The 19,339-nt window shown below is 39.0% G+C and overlaps 1 protein-coding gene across 2 annotated transcripts in view; it reads left to right on the top strand.

The window, feature by feature from the left end:
* The window catches only part of bbs9 (Bardet-Biedl syndrome 9), a 174,741-nt gene that overhangs the window by 1,909 nt on the left and 153,493 nt on the right, over positions 1 to 19,339 (top strand). For both annotated transcript variants that reach the window (XM_080897378.1, XM_080897379.1), the window contains exons 3-8: positions 935 to 1,085; positions 5,260 to 5,324; positions 5,704 to 5,817; positions 12,962 to 13,136; positions 17,926 to 18,010; positions 18,472 to 18,655. In XM_080897378.1, coding sequence (XP_080753504.1) covers positions 935 to 1,085; positions 5,260 to 5,324; positions 5,704 to 5,817; positions 12,962 to 13,136; positions 17,926 to 18,010; positions 18,472 to 18,655 — 774 coding nt within the window. The remainder of the gene's footprint in view (positions 1 to 934; positions 1,086 to 5,259; positions 5,325 to 5,703; positions 5,818 to 12,961; positions 13,137 to 17,925; positions 18,011 to 18,471; positions 18,656 to 19,339) is intronic.

Raw genomic sequence — 19,339 nt, 5'->3', positions numbered from 1 at the left:
TAAATGTGTCTACTGGATATAATTTGTGTATACGCACTTACTACTAGATTTCTGCCAACTGAAGCTTTAAACTGTTATTATTAAATTTAATTGTGATTGTCGGCAACCTGAACTAGATTTTCTTCTTATTGTTTCGGAGTCTAAGACTAAATTGCCCATAGGTGTGAATGCGGGAGTGAATGTGAGTGCGAATGGTTGTCTGTCCCTGTGTGTTAGCCCTGTGACAGTCTGGCGACCTGTCCAGGATGTACCCTGCCTCTCGCCCTATGACAGCTGGGATAGGCTCCAGCACCCCCCGTGACCCTGAAAAGGATAAGTGGAAGCGAATGGATGGATGGATGTTTCAGAGTCCTGAATTATCTTTATTTATCTTTGTGAAGGCTCCTAGTTCAGTCCTTTGTGTGAACAACACTTTAGTTCCTCTCCTTTTAAATGAACTCTTTTCTTATTGGCTGCCCTTCTCCATCCAAAAGCACAAAAGTGAGAGAGGTGTTCACCTGAGATGGCCATAATACGGACACCTGCCGTTACTCACTATCTGAAATTTGAGCTTTTGACTCATAGATAGCGGCACTCATGGCCCTTCAAAGTCACCTCACTATTTGAAGCTTAGGACAACAAAAAAAAAAAGAAAAAGCATAAAACATCCCATTTAGATATCCTCAAAGTAGCCAAAACACAGAAGTATGGGAGCATAAATAAAACCCTTCTCATTTTGATTTGCAGTTCAACTCTGCATTATAATATGTGTTGCTAAACTGTATTTTTTTCAAGCTGGTTGAAAGAAGAGCTGATGGTAACACCGCTTGAGCCACTGGACCTCTTTTCTTTGCAGTATGTCAAACTCCAAAATAATAAAAGTTAGACTGCTACCAATGAGTAATAACCTCTATTCTCTCTGCTATTTCCCCTCTTTGTGATGATAAATTTGCAGACAAAGTTGTAGTGGGAAGTTACATGGGGATGCTGCGAATCTTCTCCCCGCATGCCAGTAAGACTATTGAAGGAGGTCAAGCTGATGCCCAGCTGCTTGAAGTTCAGCTTCAAAATGCCATCATCCAAGTCGAACTGGGCAAGTTTGTTTCGTAAGTATGCAAATCTAACCCACAAACAGTGGACAAGCATACCAAAAACATATGACAATGTACCGTAGTCATTGCTGGTTCTTTCTCTAAATTAAGCTCTTTTCCCCTTTTTGAGTCAAAGTTTTGTCAACATTTCTTTTCAGTTTGTCTGAATGAAACTAAAATGGATTTGGTCTTTAGTGTCACTCCTGATAAGTCAAGTCAAATCACCACAGCCTTGTGTTCTAACACTAGGACCATTGATTATGTTGCTAATCCCTCATTGCACCTTATCTCCTGCCTTCTTGGCTGCCTTCCACCATGTCAGGCCTTGACCACTGTGGTGGTGTTGTGTAGGACAAATTGATATAAGCACTCCCAGTCACAGTCTCACAAAAGTGCTACCTCACAAATTACACATTTGCTCTTTTAAACGGACAGAGGCAGGCAGAAAGAGTTTGTCGACAGTAGATGTTAATGCTAACATCAAATCTTTTTAAACCATCTTGCTTCCGATTGGTTGCCTCTCACAAAAAGGTTGAAACAAAGGTTTGGTGGGGCTTGCTCTAAACACATGCTTTAAAACAGCGGTCCCCAACCTTTTTTGCGCCACGGACCGGTTTATGCCCGACAATATTTTCACGGACCGGCCTTTAAGGTGTCGCGGATAAATACAACAAAATAAAACTAGTACCGGTACCGAAAAAAAGAAGATTTATTCATAACACACGTGAAAAGACCCAGGAAAACAGAGTTAAAGATAAAAACGATAACAAAATAACACTGAAAAACGATAAAAACCCTGAAAAACATACATTTCACACCCGGGCCTCAACTCTCGCGGCCCGGTACCAAACGACTCACGGACCAGTACCGGTCCGAGGCCCGGGGGTTGGGAACCGCTGCTTTAAAACCTTTAACTTGAAACATGTATGTCCTCAATCCAGCTTCGCAGAGAGCATACATTCACAGAGCATTGCTTGTTGGTACAAAATAGAAATGACATGTAGTGTTTCATGTCCACTTTAAATACATCCACTCTCACTGACATCATACCGAGTTCACATGCTTGATTTGAGATGAAGCATTTAAATCAATCTGAAATCTGAGCTTTTAGATCATTCTTGCAAATATGTGTGTTTGATGTGAGCCATTCCAGCAATCACTGCAGATTTAGGCAAAGCAAGACAGGTCTTTTTGAAAAGTAACCAGTCTTATATTTGCATTGTCTTTGGTGGCTGAACAGGTCAGAGGTCACAGTTAGAGAGGATACTGTGCAGTTGATAGAGCTTTAGGAACTGAAGCAGGATGCACAGAGGAGCTGCCCTGTAATTGAATGTTCAGTGTCATCTGTTACATATGTGTGCCTTTCTGCAGTAATGAATCACAGGGCTTTCTTGAACTCTGTGTCATGACCTCGTGTGAATTATAAGCATTCATAGTATAGCCTGTAATAAAGCCTTACTTTAAAATGCCAGGCAGAAATAACCATTTGTAGCTTAATGCTCTGCTTTTTCATTCATAGAAAAAAGCATCCCTTCTGTTACTTACAACCACATTAACATCTTTTTCCACTGCAAAGTATGCTAACCTCAAACCAAGATTGCCAGGAGTTTCTCTCCCGACTCATGATTTACACGATCTATCAGTGGCCCAAACATAGTTGTGCTTATAATGTCAGGCTAACCACTGAGTTTCTAGCATAGTTTTAAAACCCAGGGCCACTTCCAGCGATGTTAGTGCATTGCTGGATACTACGAGTCAGTCAAGTGTAATGTGCAGATGTGTCCAGGAAAAAATCACTTGTTTTGAAGAGACATTGATCAGGTTTCAAAACTATGTAAATGTGGGAAGAAGGATAAAAGCAATTATGGGGGATAGGGCAGTGTTGATTAGATATAGGATTATTGTGGTAATTATTCAGAGCTGGAAAAAAAGGAAATTAAAGCAGGACTATAAAGATTTTGAAGGATTGAATATCTCAGATTTTCTATTATATATGTAATTGAAAAGTTGAAGTTATGACTAAAACACACGCTTGCTTGATTCAACACTGCACTCATATTTTACAGCTACATTAAAAAAAAACTTCAAATAAATAACTTAACAAATTCACTCCTTCTCAGGCTCCATACCTTTTTAATCCATGACGGTTAATGAAGTGAGATAAGAAAACCTCGACAAATGAAGAGAAAGTGAGGGACCTTTAACTGCTTGTAATTAGAATTTGTAGACCCTACTTTTAATTTTTGCTAGATGTGTTCTTTGTGAAATATTCTTAAGTGTTCAAATATCGATGGTTAGTGTAAATGTTTTTTTAATACCATCTTGAAGGGCTCCAGACAATGACTGATTGCAGTGTGGACCAATTCCTACTTGATGTAGCTGCAACCCCCCCCCCCCCCCCCCCCCCCCACACACACACACACACACAAAAAGAAAAAAAAAAGAAAAATCAAAACACTAGAGATACAGTCATTGTCATTGAAAGGTACTGGTAACATTTGGCATGGTTTGCAAATCTTAGTTTTATCCCAGCAAATCCAAAAGTGCTGTACCTGGGGACGGCAGCAGGTCACAAGACAATGTGGAAAAGGTAGGTGAGACAGAAAGCAAAGTCAAATAATGTTTTCTGACTCTAGTGATTGTGGAAATTCTTTGGATAAGACATAGAAGAAGAACATGCACTGTGTAAATATAGTAAAATGTGGTGTTGCCCTAAGTGCTCAAAACATTACAAGCAGCATGTGGCACAGACTCTTAAGGGAGTTTTGTAGTTCCCATAAATCAGCAGCTGTACAACTCATGCAGTAATGTCACCAGTGTGACAATTTAGTCCTGAACCATGAAAGAAACTAGAGATTCATATAATATGTGTAGTATTTTAGACTCATTATTTACTGTAGTAAATACACAGTAAAATCCAAACCTTTATTTATCTGTTAAAATAATCAAGGACTTGAATCTGTCTGTGAAATTGATGCTGCCTTTCTTTAACATTAATCTCAACATTAATACCACACATTGCCTCGCTGCGGCTGCACAGGAACGTCCTGGAATGGAAGGTTTCTGGGAAAAGCTGTGGTCTGTCTCGAAGGCTTCCCACATCATCACACTGGGAGCAGAATCCAACTAAATCAGTCTGTTTGGAAGACGTTGTGTTTAGTTACCTGCGGTTTTTCGGCACAGCATTCTTCAGAGACTGGTGGGACATTTTGGACGCTGGCCTTGATAGCAAAGCACGTTGTAAATATTGTGGAGGCAGACCGAGGTGGGCAGATGGTGAAAGGTTTTGTTTTCTTGGTTTTCTAAGAAAGAGCGAAAGCTTGTGGTTTTCAGTTTTCTAGTTCCTTGTTGTTGTTCTCTCAGCAAACATAACTGCAGTGGTTGAAACTTAGTAAGACGCATTTGTTCTCAGCCCAGAAAGCGGACACATTCCGTCTCAGTGGTTTTGTGGCAAGGTAAATAAGTGAAAAATCTAGGATCAGCATCACTGGAACATCATCTACACCTAAACCATAACCAATGTTAAAAAAATGCACCAGCTGTTGCAGTAATTATTTTAGACGAATGAGAGAGAATAAGAGTGGATGCCACCCTTGAGTTAAGAACATGGATTCAGCCACAGTGGCAGGAAGCATCTGCCCTGCTGGTGTCTGAGAAAGAAACTCTATCTTTACCAGCTGCAGGGCCGCAGTTCTAGTGTTATTCTAGCGTAGTGATTTTAGCTGTTATTTGGCTTATAACTAGGTGGTCTTGTTAAATAATTGTGGATTTTTAGAGGTATCCATCCAAAATAATCAACATGGGGTCCTGTTAAGCTGTAAAGGACATTACCCAAATGCACCACTGCACAACACAGGAAATAATTCCTCTCCATCGAATGCACAGTACACCCTTTTGGACATGCAAATCACAAAGTTTTACAGTTTAGAGTAAAATGTCAATCAAATATGTTTAATCTCCTTTAATATTCAGTATATTTATAATTGAGCTATTTGTATCTATTAGAGCAATTTTTTATATTATGTAACTTTGTAATATATTGTATCTTTGGTTAAATTTGGTTCAGTATCTTGGAGTAACTGTAACACATAATTTCACACAAAGTATTCTGATTCTGATAAAAGGGTTTTAGTTTTGTAGGTTATCGTATTATTGAACTGCTTTAGTACTTTCTTTGCTGTCTTTTCAGGTGTTCAGAGCTTCTTCACTTGGCTGTTCTCCACCCCAGAAAGCTGTCAGTCTACTCTGTATCAGGTAAAATTTACATAAACAGGGTTTTCATTATTTATGTTTAGTAAATGGACTGATAGTTATAAGATGCTTTTCTACACCACGGAGCACTCAAAGCACTTACATTACAAACCACATTCATACACAGATTGTTCTCTGCTCTTTAAGTTCCCTATATCTGTCACACTCACACGCTTATGGATGCCTTATGGCTAATTTGATGTCCAGTATCTTGCCCTTCACCATGCAGACTGGAGAACATGAACCATTGATCTTCAAATCCCAAACCACTTGCTAAGCCACAGCCACCCTTTTTGGGATCAGTTTTCACTTTTAAGGGTGTCATTATATCTTCTCTTAATTGAAGTTGGGTTTTTTGTGTGTTTTTTTTAACCTTATGCAGGCACTGCAGGGAACGTGGAGCATGGTGACCAGTACCAGCTCAAGTTGGTTTATGAGCATAACCTGCAAAGAACAGCCTGCAACATGACTTACGGCACCTTTGGAGGAGTCACGGGTACACTAAATTCACTTTTTTCATAATATTGTTTTAAACAAGAGAGATGTAAAGCTGTCCTGGAATCACACAAGAATTTTGGTGCATAATAACTTCTCTTAGTAACAGCTTTCTGACAGCAGTGCCATAAGCCATGCACACACATGTAAGTCATTTATACCAAAGAAAACTTTATGTCCACCAGGAATAGTGGCTGGCTATAAAGGGTACTTTTACTGCTTTACAAGTTCTGTGTGTCAGCTTTTGCGTGTGGGTTTTTCTTTTGAGTATTTAATAAAGGAAAGTCAAAAGGCTGAGTATAGGCATTTAGTTGTGTTGATTATCATCAACATCAGTGAGGGACCTCACAAATATATTGAAGTGCAAGCGGTGTGCATTAGTGAACATCTGTGCATGTGTCTTGGCATAAGAGGCAATTGGCAGCGCTGGACAAATACATAAAACTATAAAAGTCTATAAGAAGAGTGAAGGAGGAAAAGGGAGAGAAAGAGAGAGGTCATGTAGCTGCGCTCTCTTTAGTCTATTGGGCTTTTGGAAAAACCAAGTAGGGGAAAGCCCTAATGGAGTAAGCATCCAAGAAAAACACACATACACGCACACACACACACACACACACACACACACACACACACACACACACACACACACACACACACACACTCACAGAAACACAGGGAACCCCCTTTAAAGGAGAGAAAATGACATTTCCAAATAAAGCCTGTATTGTCAAGGTGTGTGTGTGAACAGAGAGCTTGCCAGACTCTGTGGCCTGGCATGATGAATCCGTCATTCACTTCATGTTTAGAGAGCCTGTCTGTCTGTCTGTGTGCAAGTGCTCATCTGAGTGTGTATTTGATTGATAGAAAGAACAGTGTGGGCTAATTAAAACCAAAACCAATACCTTGGCCTGTACTGAGTGCACGTGTGTAGGACATACCACAAACCAATAACTCTGACTGTGTCCACGTGTTTTCTGGTTTCCCCACACTGTGCAGGATGTGTTTCAGATGTCAGCTGAGCTCTCATGTAAACTTGTGTTCTTTCACCCATGCTCTCTACTGTCGCCAAGTGCTTCCTTATAGGGCAACTTGTGATCTCTGGGGTTCTTGCAGTCTAAAATGACATGAGGTAGCTGATTGTTGTGAAGTAGTGTGGTGTAAATAAAACTGGGTCTTTGTGACATGTCCAAGTTTGACATCTGTGTACCTAAATGTTTTAGCGATCCTTACTTATGACTAAAAATAGACATGCATTCCTGACCATTTGACCTTGAACTTTATAACCACAAGTAAATGTTTCAACCCAATGCTGTTTCCTAACCTAAACCTCTGGCTAACCCCTAAACCAAGTCTTATCCCTTAAACAGCCCTTGACCGGAAACTCGGTAAACACAGAAAACCATACAGGCAGACTAGTATTCACTTTACATCTCTAGTCTTTTCCTATAGTGTACACCAGTAGATGGCAGTACAGGCCCTAGAACTGCTCTTCTATTTCACCTTGATACTGAATGAATGAGGTCCTGTTTTAATTCTTGTACGGGAATTCCCCTTTCCCAGCTTTCCCAAGTAAGGAGTTCTGAGTAGAGATTTAGTGCCTTGTTCAAGAACGGCTTCATCAGAATGGTGTGCATGTTTACACATGCTTTATTTTGCAGATAATGGTAATGCTTATTCTTTCAAAATTTTTATTTTATTTTACATTTTTAGATCATTTTTAGTGCTTTTAAATGTTTATGAGTGTAAGACTATATATATGTGGCAATAATCCTAAAAAATTATTAGAGAAAAATCCCCCAAAATAAATGACATTTGGGGAAATCTGAATCTATTTTGATGTTGCAACTCTTCATCTAAATTCTCAGTTTGCTGCCTGCCTTTTTTTAACCTTGTTTTTGATTATAATTGTTATGGACGGATTTTTTTTTTTTTTTTTTTTTTGCATTTTAGATTGGATATAGTAGAAACAGAGGAGAGGGGAAAGGATGATGTGCAACAGAAGTGCTCCCCACTTATTTTGCACTGTTCTGCATTATTTCTGTCTTCTTTGTTTACTGTAGCAGCTGTTTAGTTTTGTAGTCTAAATTATACCAATAACGATCAATGCTTCATTTATAACTGAAGATATTTGTGTTCTGTTTGACTACATACACACAAAAGAGGCTATTTTTATTTCTCTTTTCCTTTTAAAGGGCAGATGAGTTTTTGATCTGTGTGCGTTTTATTGGGAAAAGATGTTCGCTGTTTGCTCTTTCCTCACCATTTCACATAGTTTACAAGAAAATGAGCCGATCTCACAGTTGATTGGATGAAACACAAACATACACATACTCGTAATGATTATCTTGCACACACACACACACACACACATACACACACACACACACACACACACTGGACAGTATTTTCTGTGTAGTTTTACTGCATAGACAGTGATAGTCACAGCTCTGAGGCAAGAGCAGACTTCTGAAAATGTATTTCTTCCACAGATGTTGTGTGATAAGACTCTGTGTGTTTAGATCACAGTTAGTATAATAGACAGATTTGGTCACTATGACATCATCCATTTTTGTGGTTGTATTTTGAAACCTTAACATTTGCTTGTGTTGTGGAAGTGTTCTGGAGTATTCTGGAGCCACAACTAACCATATTTTGATGAGAATTAATTTAGTGGCATGTTACCAACTAACAATAGAAAGCTTGGATAGTACGCTGCATGCATACACTGTAAGGAATAAACGCCCTACACAGATATCTTGGTAAATTTGTGCTAAGTAACAGACTACTGCAATATTAAAAATGTATCAAAACAGATACACAGACTTCCTGGTGATTCTGTACCACACAGCAATCCATTTTAATTATGAGATAATTCTCTTAAAATGCCCAACAAGCCACCAACAGCACAAATGCAGTGGAGAGATCCAGCTCATTAAGTACATTTAGCAGAGTTGAGGACTAGCAGAAACAAATTGCTTTTGGCTGCCTGCCTGGGGACAGACCTATCAGTCAAAGTGGCCATGCCCCTTAAATCCAATTTCTAGATGGAGGAGTTATAATAAGGTTCATCCACTTTAAAGCTGTTGTGAAGGAAGTAAACTTATGTAGTGGCATAAAACATTTTATTACCAGTCTGTATGAATGCTTTTTAAGGCTGTAAAGTTGGTCATTTTAACATTGGAGTTTACAGGTACTCACTCACTTTTGTAGCCAGCCTCAAGTGGCCACTAGAGGTACTGCAGTTTTGGCACATCCATGTGGGTTCATTTGTCACCCGTGGAGGTTGCTGCTTGGTTTGGATATGGAAACTAGCGTGTGTGCGTGTGGGAGTGTTTTTGCAAGTCGTGTCTGCTGTTACACGTGAGTGTGTGTGCGTGTGGGTTTGCATGTGTTGGTCTATAATAGCACCCATTTAGCAGTGCTGTAGGCACTGTAATAGCAGCTCTGTATTAATACTACTCTAATAGCTGGGCTGCCATTTGGTTTGGGTCACTTTCAGGCCACACACTTACAGTCGAAGTATAGACTGGTCTTACACACACACACACATATACACACATATACACACACACACACATATATATATATATATATATATATATATATATATATATATATATATATATAGACACATAGATGCATGCACTCACATGTTGTGGTCCCCGAGCCAGCACATTCACATGTACCTACAACTTTCCCTCTTTCTCTCACACTCTCACATTTTCTCTCTCATATTTACACAGAGGCGAGGTGCTGCCCACAGCAGTGTGCGGCCAGCCTCTGTGCTTTGTTGGCTGCTCTGTGTGCTTGTTCAACAAGTCTTATTAATGACACTAATACAGGCCTGTTTCCTCCACTGTGTCTGAGCAGTGGCTCTCATACTGGGCTCTTTGACACACTATACCTGGCCGTGGGCGTGTGAAATTACATTTGGACAGTTGCTGTTATGAAACAGCTTGGCTCTCGTTTTCACTCTGTATTTCTTATTATTGATGATACAGAGTCATGTCAGGCTGTGCTGAGTGTCTGTTGTTTTGACCCTTGAGCTGCCTTTGAGGGTCGGAAATGACATCCAGAAACCTGACAAATCGGTGAAGTGTTTGTCTGAGACAGGTCTTTACCTCAGCCTGTTCACACAGTCTTGGTCTGCTTCGAGTAGAACAATGACTTAAGAAACCAAAATGACTTTGATCATTTCAATGCTGTTGTCTGTTTTTCCCTTTTATAATGCGGTAACCTGTTTCCAAATCTGATTTGTTGCTTATAATTGATGGATTTCAATAATGCAGTAGGTTGTGAAATATTTTAGCAGTTTATTTTTTTGTTTTACTCTCTCATGATAATATCCAGCTAGTATCTTGAACATCCGATAGTATCTGTTATTGTTGCGGGAGAAATGGTGATGTAAAAATTTTCAGAAGAATTTCCTTGAGTGACTGATTGAATTTATATCAGAACATACTTAATTGAAAATGTACATTTTTCAAATAGTCATTATTTATGTCCGTACTACTGTAGGTTAGATTATTATATATAGATATTGTTAGTGATTTTTTTTAGTCTATAAAAAATGCACAAAATATTCATCTTTAGGAAAATTTCAAGGAAATAAAATTTATAAAACCAGAAGTCATTTTCAAAGAAATCTTAGTGACCTTTATAAAATTTTAATACTGTATATTTTCCCACCAACAGAAGAAGTTGCCTACCACAGCATACCGTTTTGGATGGTACAGCATTTGTTGACATTACTATTCATTCTAACGGAAGTTTTCATCTCACAGGCCTAGAGACCAGTTGGTGACCCAGAGGCAAAATGCTTGGTGTGTGGTTGATCGAGGTTGCTAGCTATCACCAGGTGAAATCTGTCTCAAAGAGGGTGTCAAAAACCTCCTTTTGATTCCTTTAGTCACTAGCAAATTGTTTTGTTTGCTCATAATTTGCATTAAAGACACTGAGTTGCCTGCAAACACTTACATTTACTTTCATACTCAAATCGGAAACCGAGAATGTTTCCCTCAAAAGTAAAAGCTTTGCCTTTTGAAATGTGTTGGTTCCAGTGAGAAGGCACAACTGTTTCTTCAAATGCAAACTCTCTACATTCCCAGGTTGCATCGTATGTTTCACAATTTCACTACCACCTGGTGAGTAGTCTGCAACTGTTTGCAGACAAGTTCGTACCTTTCTTGGAAACTACTGGCAACCACCACAACCTGCTATCTACCCAAGCTCCTCAGTTGATCACAAAACTGCATGAACCTGCATGAACCAGTTGTGGAGTACACAGTTTTAACTAGTGACTGCATTTATCACCGGGTCACTAATAGATTTCTGGGCCTGTATGAAAGAGAGTTGAGCAATCAGTTGCATGCAATAGCCAACAACCTCCAGCAATGACTCACAACTATTCCGGAATCTGCATTTTTTCCCCAACGGTTTCTGGGTAGTCACCAACAGGTCTCTAGGCCGGTGTGAATGAGGAAAACAATACACAGCAACAGGCAAATGCAAGTAGAGAAAAAAGTGGAAAACAGACAATGAATCCACCTGTTCATGACAGAACACCATTTATTAAATTAAAAATTTTAAACATAAATGACGTATGCTGACATTTAGGACAAATTGCTCTTTATGGCAACCTCAGCCAGCTGAATTTAGGGTTGTTTTAGCTTTAATTTAATTATATTGAACATAATATAAATGAAAACAATCACAGTCTGGGTCTGTTTTAAGAAAATACAGAACACTAGTGTTTAAGAGACACTGTCAACACTATAATTGGCTGCAGCTTGTGCATTTCCACAAATTTTCCACATTAAGGACATTTGGACAGCAGACGTTCATGACTTACAGTTTTGAACTAAACACAATGCACTCGGTCCTCAGAAGACTACATTTGTTTTTCAGATATATATATATTTTTTAACTCCACACTCAAGAATACACACTTGTGGCTGGATGTAATCCACCCATATGAAGACATGCACATTCTGCTTCAACATTTGCTGTTGGCTCTCCATCAAATATTGTGTTTAACACACTTTTATTCACAGGGTGTGTTTGCGATGTATGAGACCTTGTCCTTCAGTGTGTTAATGGCCACCCTGAATGGCCGCTCATCACTCAGGCACACACACACTCTCACACACACATACTTGTTGACACAGAATAGGTGTGTAGGAGTGTGTGGCTTTTCTGTCTAAATCCTTGGTGATAGATGTTAAGTATGTATGTATGTGTTTGTGTGCACTGTAGGTGGCTGTCTCCCTGACCTCTAGTTGATGGCAGTGTGAGTTTTAATAGCGCATTGAGGCCTAATTATAGTTCTCTGGTCACACAGCCCCACTGCTTTATGGCAGTGTGTGCTGCTGTGTATTTTGTGTGTCGGGGCTTAGTATGTCCTACACCAGGCCTTTCCTAATAAACACATAGTCTTGAACACATTTATACTTACAGCCAGGTGTCTGTGTGTATGAGTATGGAGGTGTTAATGGAGATATCAGATTCAGGCAGAGGGAGTAACGCACCTCACAGCACAACACAACATCAGGGCTGAAATTAAACAAAAGCCACAAAAGTCCTCCAGGATCTTTGGTGCTTGTGTTATTAAAAAAAAGTGTTTTTTGTTGTTTTTTTTTATTGAGGGATGTAGATGAAGCAGCCAAAAAAGCAGCCTGTATTCTTTACATGAATTAGTTTGTTTGCTGTGCAGTCTGACCTTGTCTAAAGGCCAAAGTGTTTCGAAAGGTGGAGCTAAAAGTCCCAGAGAGTGACTGGACATGATGAGTTGTACAAATGTAGATAATGGTGTACACTTTGAGATGGTTTCTGTTCAGTGACATTGATGATGTTAGACTAGGTTGTTTGTTCAAATTGTGTCAGAGAAACATGGGGGAAAGCTTAGGATACACTTAAAAGTTGAAGCTCCACCTGTTTTTACGCCACCGACGTTGTTAATTGCTACATGAAATTAACCTCTCTCTGAAAGCCAAACTGGAAAATACCTAGCAAAACATACCTGAGTTCACAGTATAACATTGTATTTAATTACATTGTTTTTTGTGTGTTTTTGTTTGCTATTATCAGTTCAAAACATTTTAGCTTGTGAATAAATCTACTTTGCTGCCCCCCACTCTCTCCATCAGGTCATCATTCCCTCTGTATCCAGTCTATGGACGGGATGCTGATGTTCTTCGAGCAGGACAGCTACTCTTTTGGCAGGTTCCTCCCTGGTTTTCTGCTGCCTGGTCCCCTGACTTACAACCCCAGAACAGACAGCTTCCTCACTGTATCCTCTGCACGAGAGCTGGAGAGCTACAAGTAGGCTTTTTTATAATTCATTTATTTATTAACTTTTTTCATCTTGTGTTACTTGCCTGAAGACTGCAGTGTTGTAATCCCACAAATATTTGCAAGCAAGATAGCTGGGATAAAGTTACAGTATAATACTTTCACAGCTTTCAGTGAAGTCCATCACATAATAATTTCTACAACATACATCTCCAGATGCCCTCAAATGGCATCAATAGTCTTGTCTTTCATTTCTGATTGTTGGTGGCATCAGATGAGTCCATAGTCTATGGGAGAATCCCAGCTGAGGGATTTTTGCAATACAGCTTCGAGTCCATTTTCTTCATTGCATAGACTTTGTATGTATGCACTATGAGAGGAGTAATGTTGTATGCTGGAATGTATGTAACTGATTTCTAACAGCAAGATCCTTGATATAGGCCTATATATTAGTTGCTAGAAAATACTGAAGTTTTATTCTAAGATGGAAAAAAAACCCAAGTTGCTATTAAAAAGGAATTCACATCTGTTTACAAGTAATATTTAGGCTCGAACAGTATAAACTTTCTTAAGGTTATCTGATTCACAGTCTTCAGTATCAGCTGCTGATGGTTAACGAGCAGTGCTGACTAAATCCCCACCATCCGAACACCATCTGCTCCCAGTGCAGATCTTGTCTGGATGGACCGAAACACACACACAGACGCACTTGCGCACACATGGTTTGATCGGAAAGTACCTCATTTTAATGTAAGCACATGTACACTTCACTCTGACTGCATATCGTTAAGAAGTCTTACAGACTGCGTGGGTGTACGCTGTGCATGCGTGCAGTCTTCTCTTCCAGCTGTTTGTTATCTGGGTGCCCCCCACCAGTATCAAGACACTCTCCAGACTAGATATCACAGTGGAAACCCTGACGTCACCGTTCTCACTGGACACACACACAAACACAGCCCTGCAGTGTACAGACTGCAGTAAATCAGACAGAGCTCAGCAGACGTATACAAGCTTTCCATAAATGACAGCACAGCATTACGAATGCAACAAACTTATTTCCTTTACACTGTGCATTAAACACCTCTAACCAACGTAATGTCTCTGCTATAAATAGAACTTCACATTTAGTGGAGACTTTAGAGTTTAGCCAGAACAAGACTTTGATGTGTCACAATAAATGTAAACACTAAATAGCATGCAGTCAGAGCTGTTCAGTCAGTACAGATGAGCATCATTAGTTAAAGATATGAAGTGCTACATAAATGATCAGTTGATTAGGATACCTACTAAAAAATAAAAGTTAAAAAAATTGCTAGAAGTAAAAGTGTTTTGCTCCTTGGGATACAAGTCACCAACACATACAATTTATGATTTATACCTTGCTCTTCCTGTCCCCATATTCAAGCTTGCTGCACATCCAGGAAGCCCAAGTTATCACCGTGTTTGTGTGACTAAACATTTTCATAACAAGGATCACTCTGCTTGAAGATTAATTAAATTGATATAGCATCAAAAAAAAAATTTGTGCATTAAATTTTAGAAGTGATGGCTTTAATAGAAATAATGCTTTATTTGTATGGGACTTTAGGAACTGTTAGAAGGTGCCTCACAGTTTGGATAAACATTTGAACACATACATTTGCCACATAAAGTACATAAAAACACACATCCAAGCATCCGCTCTTACATAAGCATCTCTTTCCATGTGGACTTTGGATTTGGTGATGAGCATAGAGCAGTTCCTGTTGCAGATGCACGATAAATGGTTTTCATATCACACAATAGCAGCAGGAAATGTATTAGCACTAAAACAGTGGATGCATTAATGATGCGGTTCTGGGAGAGCATTAACAAATCACTTTTCGACTAAAATACTTTGTGATCAAGATCACTGGTATTGACGTAAGACCCTACCAATTAGCAAAATCGAATAAATAAATGGATAAAAAATGTTTATCTGTTTATTTATGCAGTCATTATGTATGGGTTAAATGTTTTTTCTTAACCCCAATTTTGATTTAGATACTTTAGAAATGTTCTAATCTTTGAATGTGGTCAGAGTGATGGAAATATATAGACACACCATATCAGATGACGGGGTCAAAGCCATGCTGACTGTTATACATTTAATATCATATGACTGGTCAAACAGTTCTGCTTGGCTCAGTTTATTTAGCTTGCTGGACCTTCTCCTGCCCTGATGAATGAGAGCTTGATTTGGTTACAGTGTATGTGTGTGTGTTGGCGTCAGCTTTCAGCTTTTAGTTTGTGTTTATCCGTTACCTCAGAAAGCGTACATGCTTAGTGTGTATTTGTGTAGTTTGCGTGAATGTATATGCTTATTTGATCTGTATGTTGAAGGTAAGTGTGTGTGTGTGTGTGTGTGTGTGTGTGTGTGTGTGTGTGTGTGTGTGTGTGTGTGTGTGTGTGTGTGTGTGTGTGTGTGTGTGTGTGTGTGTGTGTGTGTGTGTGTGTGCTCCTTTCTGAGAGATCCTCTTTCATATAAATGGGATGTTTGTTTCCTCAACCTCAGTGTCCTAAACTTGCACGATGACTGATACTGCCTAAACACACACTCCTGTACACACAAAGTCCAACCCGCACACCATGTTCACTGGAAACAGTATTTTAATGACAAATAGAAAAAAAGTATGTGTATATCACTGTCAGTGATATTTGTCTTCCTCCTTACATGCTGCTCATGCAGGTGAATAACCAGATTTCTTTGGTTCTTTCTCAAACACAAGGCTTTCTGTGATTATGTTTTTTCTTCTTTTTTGGCCCTCTTTCATATTATACACACACCCACCCACACACACACGTGCGCATGCATGTCCAGTTTTAATTCAGTCATTTGACCTCTTATCCCATGATTAGTAAAACATCTAAGTGAAGGGTGGAATAATTATGAAATATCAAAGCAGAGTGAAAGAATATACTTATTTTATAGTGTTGTTTTAGTATTATTAGGCTGAATTTAATCCCTTCACTCATGCAGGAGCTGGTCTGTCGATCCATTGAGTGTTGCCTTAAAAGCTTAAAACCCCTGACATGTTTAATATATTTTTTAGTCCATTTTCTTTCCCAGGAAATGGTCATGGCGTGATGAAAAGGTTTCTTTACTGGCAGTCATCCATAAAGCTCATTAGTCTGCTCGCCGTTTCTCAGAGAGGGCTAAGCGGGTAGCGCTACTGTACGGATGAGTTCAAAACTATAAATCTTGCATTGTATTGCAAAAATCAAAGGTTAGAACACTTCATTTACTATTTTATACAAAATGTTACGAGGAATTAGCATCACTCTTCGAGTCACATGTGGTAATCAGGTTTATCCAGGTATAAAACGAAAATGTTGTTAGAGGAGTGGAAAGGGGAGAGATGTGAGTGCTCTCTGCAGTGAGTAATACATGAAATAAGTAAAATTCAACCAAAAGAAGGCAGTCACAGTCTTTTTATGAAAGCCATACTGAGCTGCATGTGAAGTTACAGAGCTTGAAATTTGATTTATTTTTTTATTTACATTTTTGTCTGGGTTAGAAATTACAAATAGAAATTTGTAATTCAAGTGACCAAAAGGCCTACAGTGTATATACTAAAGCTTTGCCGCAGTTTCATACTAGGTTACATACTAACCCTAAGCGCATTTTTGAGAATGACACTGAAAAGCATAACAAAACTAAGTATGCCCTGAAGTCAAAACTCTGTGAGAATGTAACTTCAGCACACTTACATTATATGCTAGTGTTTAGCTGCAGATGTTTTCCCTGTCCGCTGTTTAAATGCTAACGTGATAAGGTCAGTTAATTAGATACACAAAGTACAAATGAGACTATAGTCGATGCAATTTGTAAATTAAAGTAAGTAAATAAAATTTTATTTATGTATCCCAAAATCAGATTCAAAGAGCTTCATGGGCATAAAAACATATTAATAAAAAAGCAGTTATTTAAATTATTAGCATTACAATTTTAACCTGTTAGCAGCTCCACGTGTGGGTAGTATACATAATGAATATGGTGTACTGAAAGTGCTGTTGCTTTGCACAAATATTTGCGGACTCAATAAAAAAAGAGGCTAAGATAAAGTATTACTAGTACCCTTAAAGTAGCAGCCATGTTGGATTGTGCTTCTTCCAATAAAGGTCAATTTCAGGGTTGCTTGCTTTGATTAACAACAGCTTTGTGTCGAAACATGCAAAACAGAGTGAGAAGGTTGGTGGATAAATGAGTAGTTATTTAGTGTTTGGTCTGGGGTGTGCAATTGGGGTCAGTCAGGTTTGGAGCTCTGTTCATCCAGGTGTTTGGGAAGATGGATAGATTCCCACTAAGCTGCTATGACTGCCAGCTTCTTACTGGAAAAAGCCTAACATGCAGATGCCAAAATCAACTGACCACAGATCAGTCTGACCACTTTATCCTTAGCCAGTGGCCTGCGGCTCACTGATTAAAACTGATAGATCACGGTTCGAGGGAACGGTAGGTCTGTGATGTGTTGATTGACCACAGAGAACCTGTAAAAGAGAAGGTGACTATAAAATGCTTGCAGGGGTTTGTTTATTCTGAACACGAATTGTGTGCTGTTGTTGTGGTTTTGCTCTAATGGTTGAGAAACTGTGTAGTTTGGCTTTTTAGAATAGCTGGGGAATATCTAGTACTTTTTGGACAATGGAAAGTGTCCTAGACCAACTCTGTCAGTTTTTTCACAATTTAAATTTCTCCTACTGTGTTTAAAAAAAAAAAAAAAAAAAAAAAAGTTATTTGTTTTCTGTCTGAGACGACGTACACAGAAAAAGTAGCTGTCTGTGTCTTTTTTACTGTCAGGTATGAGACTCTCGCTGTGGCTACAGAAGCAGAAAGTCGACAAGATCCCAACTTACCCCTTAAGACTGGAGGCAAGAGGCTGACGGTGAGCACTAACACACACATATTTTTTTTTCTTTGACATGATTGTTTGTTTATCTGTGTTGTGATTAGTGTTTAAAGACTGTAGGTTGAGTGATATCTGAATCTCGATAGTTCTTTGGGATCCCCTCATTTTCAGTCAAATGTGAATAATAGAATCCAAATGTCAGAGCACTTATGAATGTACTGTTCATGCTATTTGAATTTTTCTCTACCAGCACCAAAGGTCGCCACTATTGCCTTGAATTCGAACATAAAAATCTTTATTTGCAGAGCTTAAAGTTTCGCTGATACCCATTTCTATGGTAAATGGAAATTAAGTATCTAATAAAAAGGCACTGCACAACATTTTATCAAGCGTGTTCAGACAACGCACATGTCAGGCTGACATTCACGCATACAATTTTTTAATTTTTTTTTTGTGCAATAAATGACATTGTTCTGTGTCTTTGTGTGTTCCCATAGCCTGACTGGGTATTTGTGCTGGGAGAGCAGGCCCTGGATCTCTGTGTGCCCTCTTTCTCCCATGCTTCTTCCCACATCTTCATCCTGGGTGAGAGGAACATCTACTGTCTCCGTGACAATGGGCAGATCCATTTCATGAAGAAGCTGGAGTTCAACCCCAGCTGCTTCCTGCCATATGCCTCGGGTAACCCAGGACACCAGACAAAAAGTTGACACACTATAAAAGGATATTTCTCCTTCGCAGTCTTTATTGTAGTCTTTTTGTATTATTCTTATTCGTACTAGGAATAACAATATTCCTTGTAGGTTTTTGGCAGGATTTCTGCTGCAGCACTTATTTAGGCTGAATGTGTAATAATAATGATTTAACAAACATGTTAGACACAGAGAATTGAGAATAGGATGGAAAGTGATGGCTGCTGAGTTTCAAAAAAGCAAAGCAAACACCAGTCATGTTTCTCCGGACAAATCATAATGCAGAAACAAAACAATTTGTTTCCAGAAGAAGGTCCAAATTGTATATTTTTCTTCAAAGGTAGTGATTAGTTTTAGTTTTATAGAAAAACATGGACCTGTTGTCAGCATCACTTGTAACAAAGAGCAAAGGTTCACACGGCAAGCTAAGGGATAAGGCTTTTCTTTTCCCTTAGTTTTCATATTTTGCCAAAGCAGCAGAGGCAAAGTTCAGATGTGTTCAGCCTGGAGTGAGGTGAAACACAGAATCACAACATTCAGTATGCTTCAGTGCACCTGCCATAAGCAAACTTCCAAAAGACTAACTGGATAAAATACTAAAAAACAAAGCAACTGGAATGGCATACTGCCATGTGAATGGCTCACAGGAAGCTGCTTTTGGCAGAATGTGATG

The sequence above is a fragment of the Rhamphochromis sp. 'chilingali' genome (assembly GCF_963969265.1).
Source record: "Rhamphochromis sp. 'chilingali' genome assembly, chromosome: 11".
Taxonomy (NCBI): domain Eukaryota; kingdom Metazoa; phylum Chordata; class Actinopteri; order Cichliformes; family Cichlidae; genus Rhamphochromis; species Rhamphochromis sp. 'chilingali'.
Note: the sequence above shows the minus strand (reverse complement) of the source record. Positions and strands in the feature narration are given on the sequence as shown.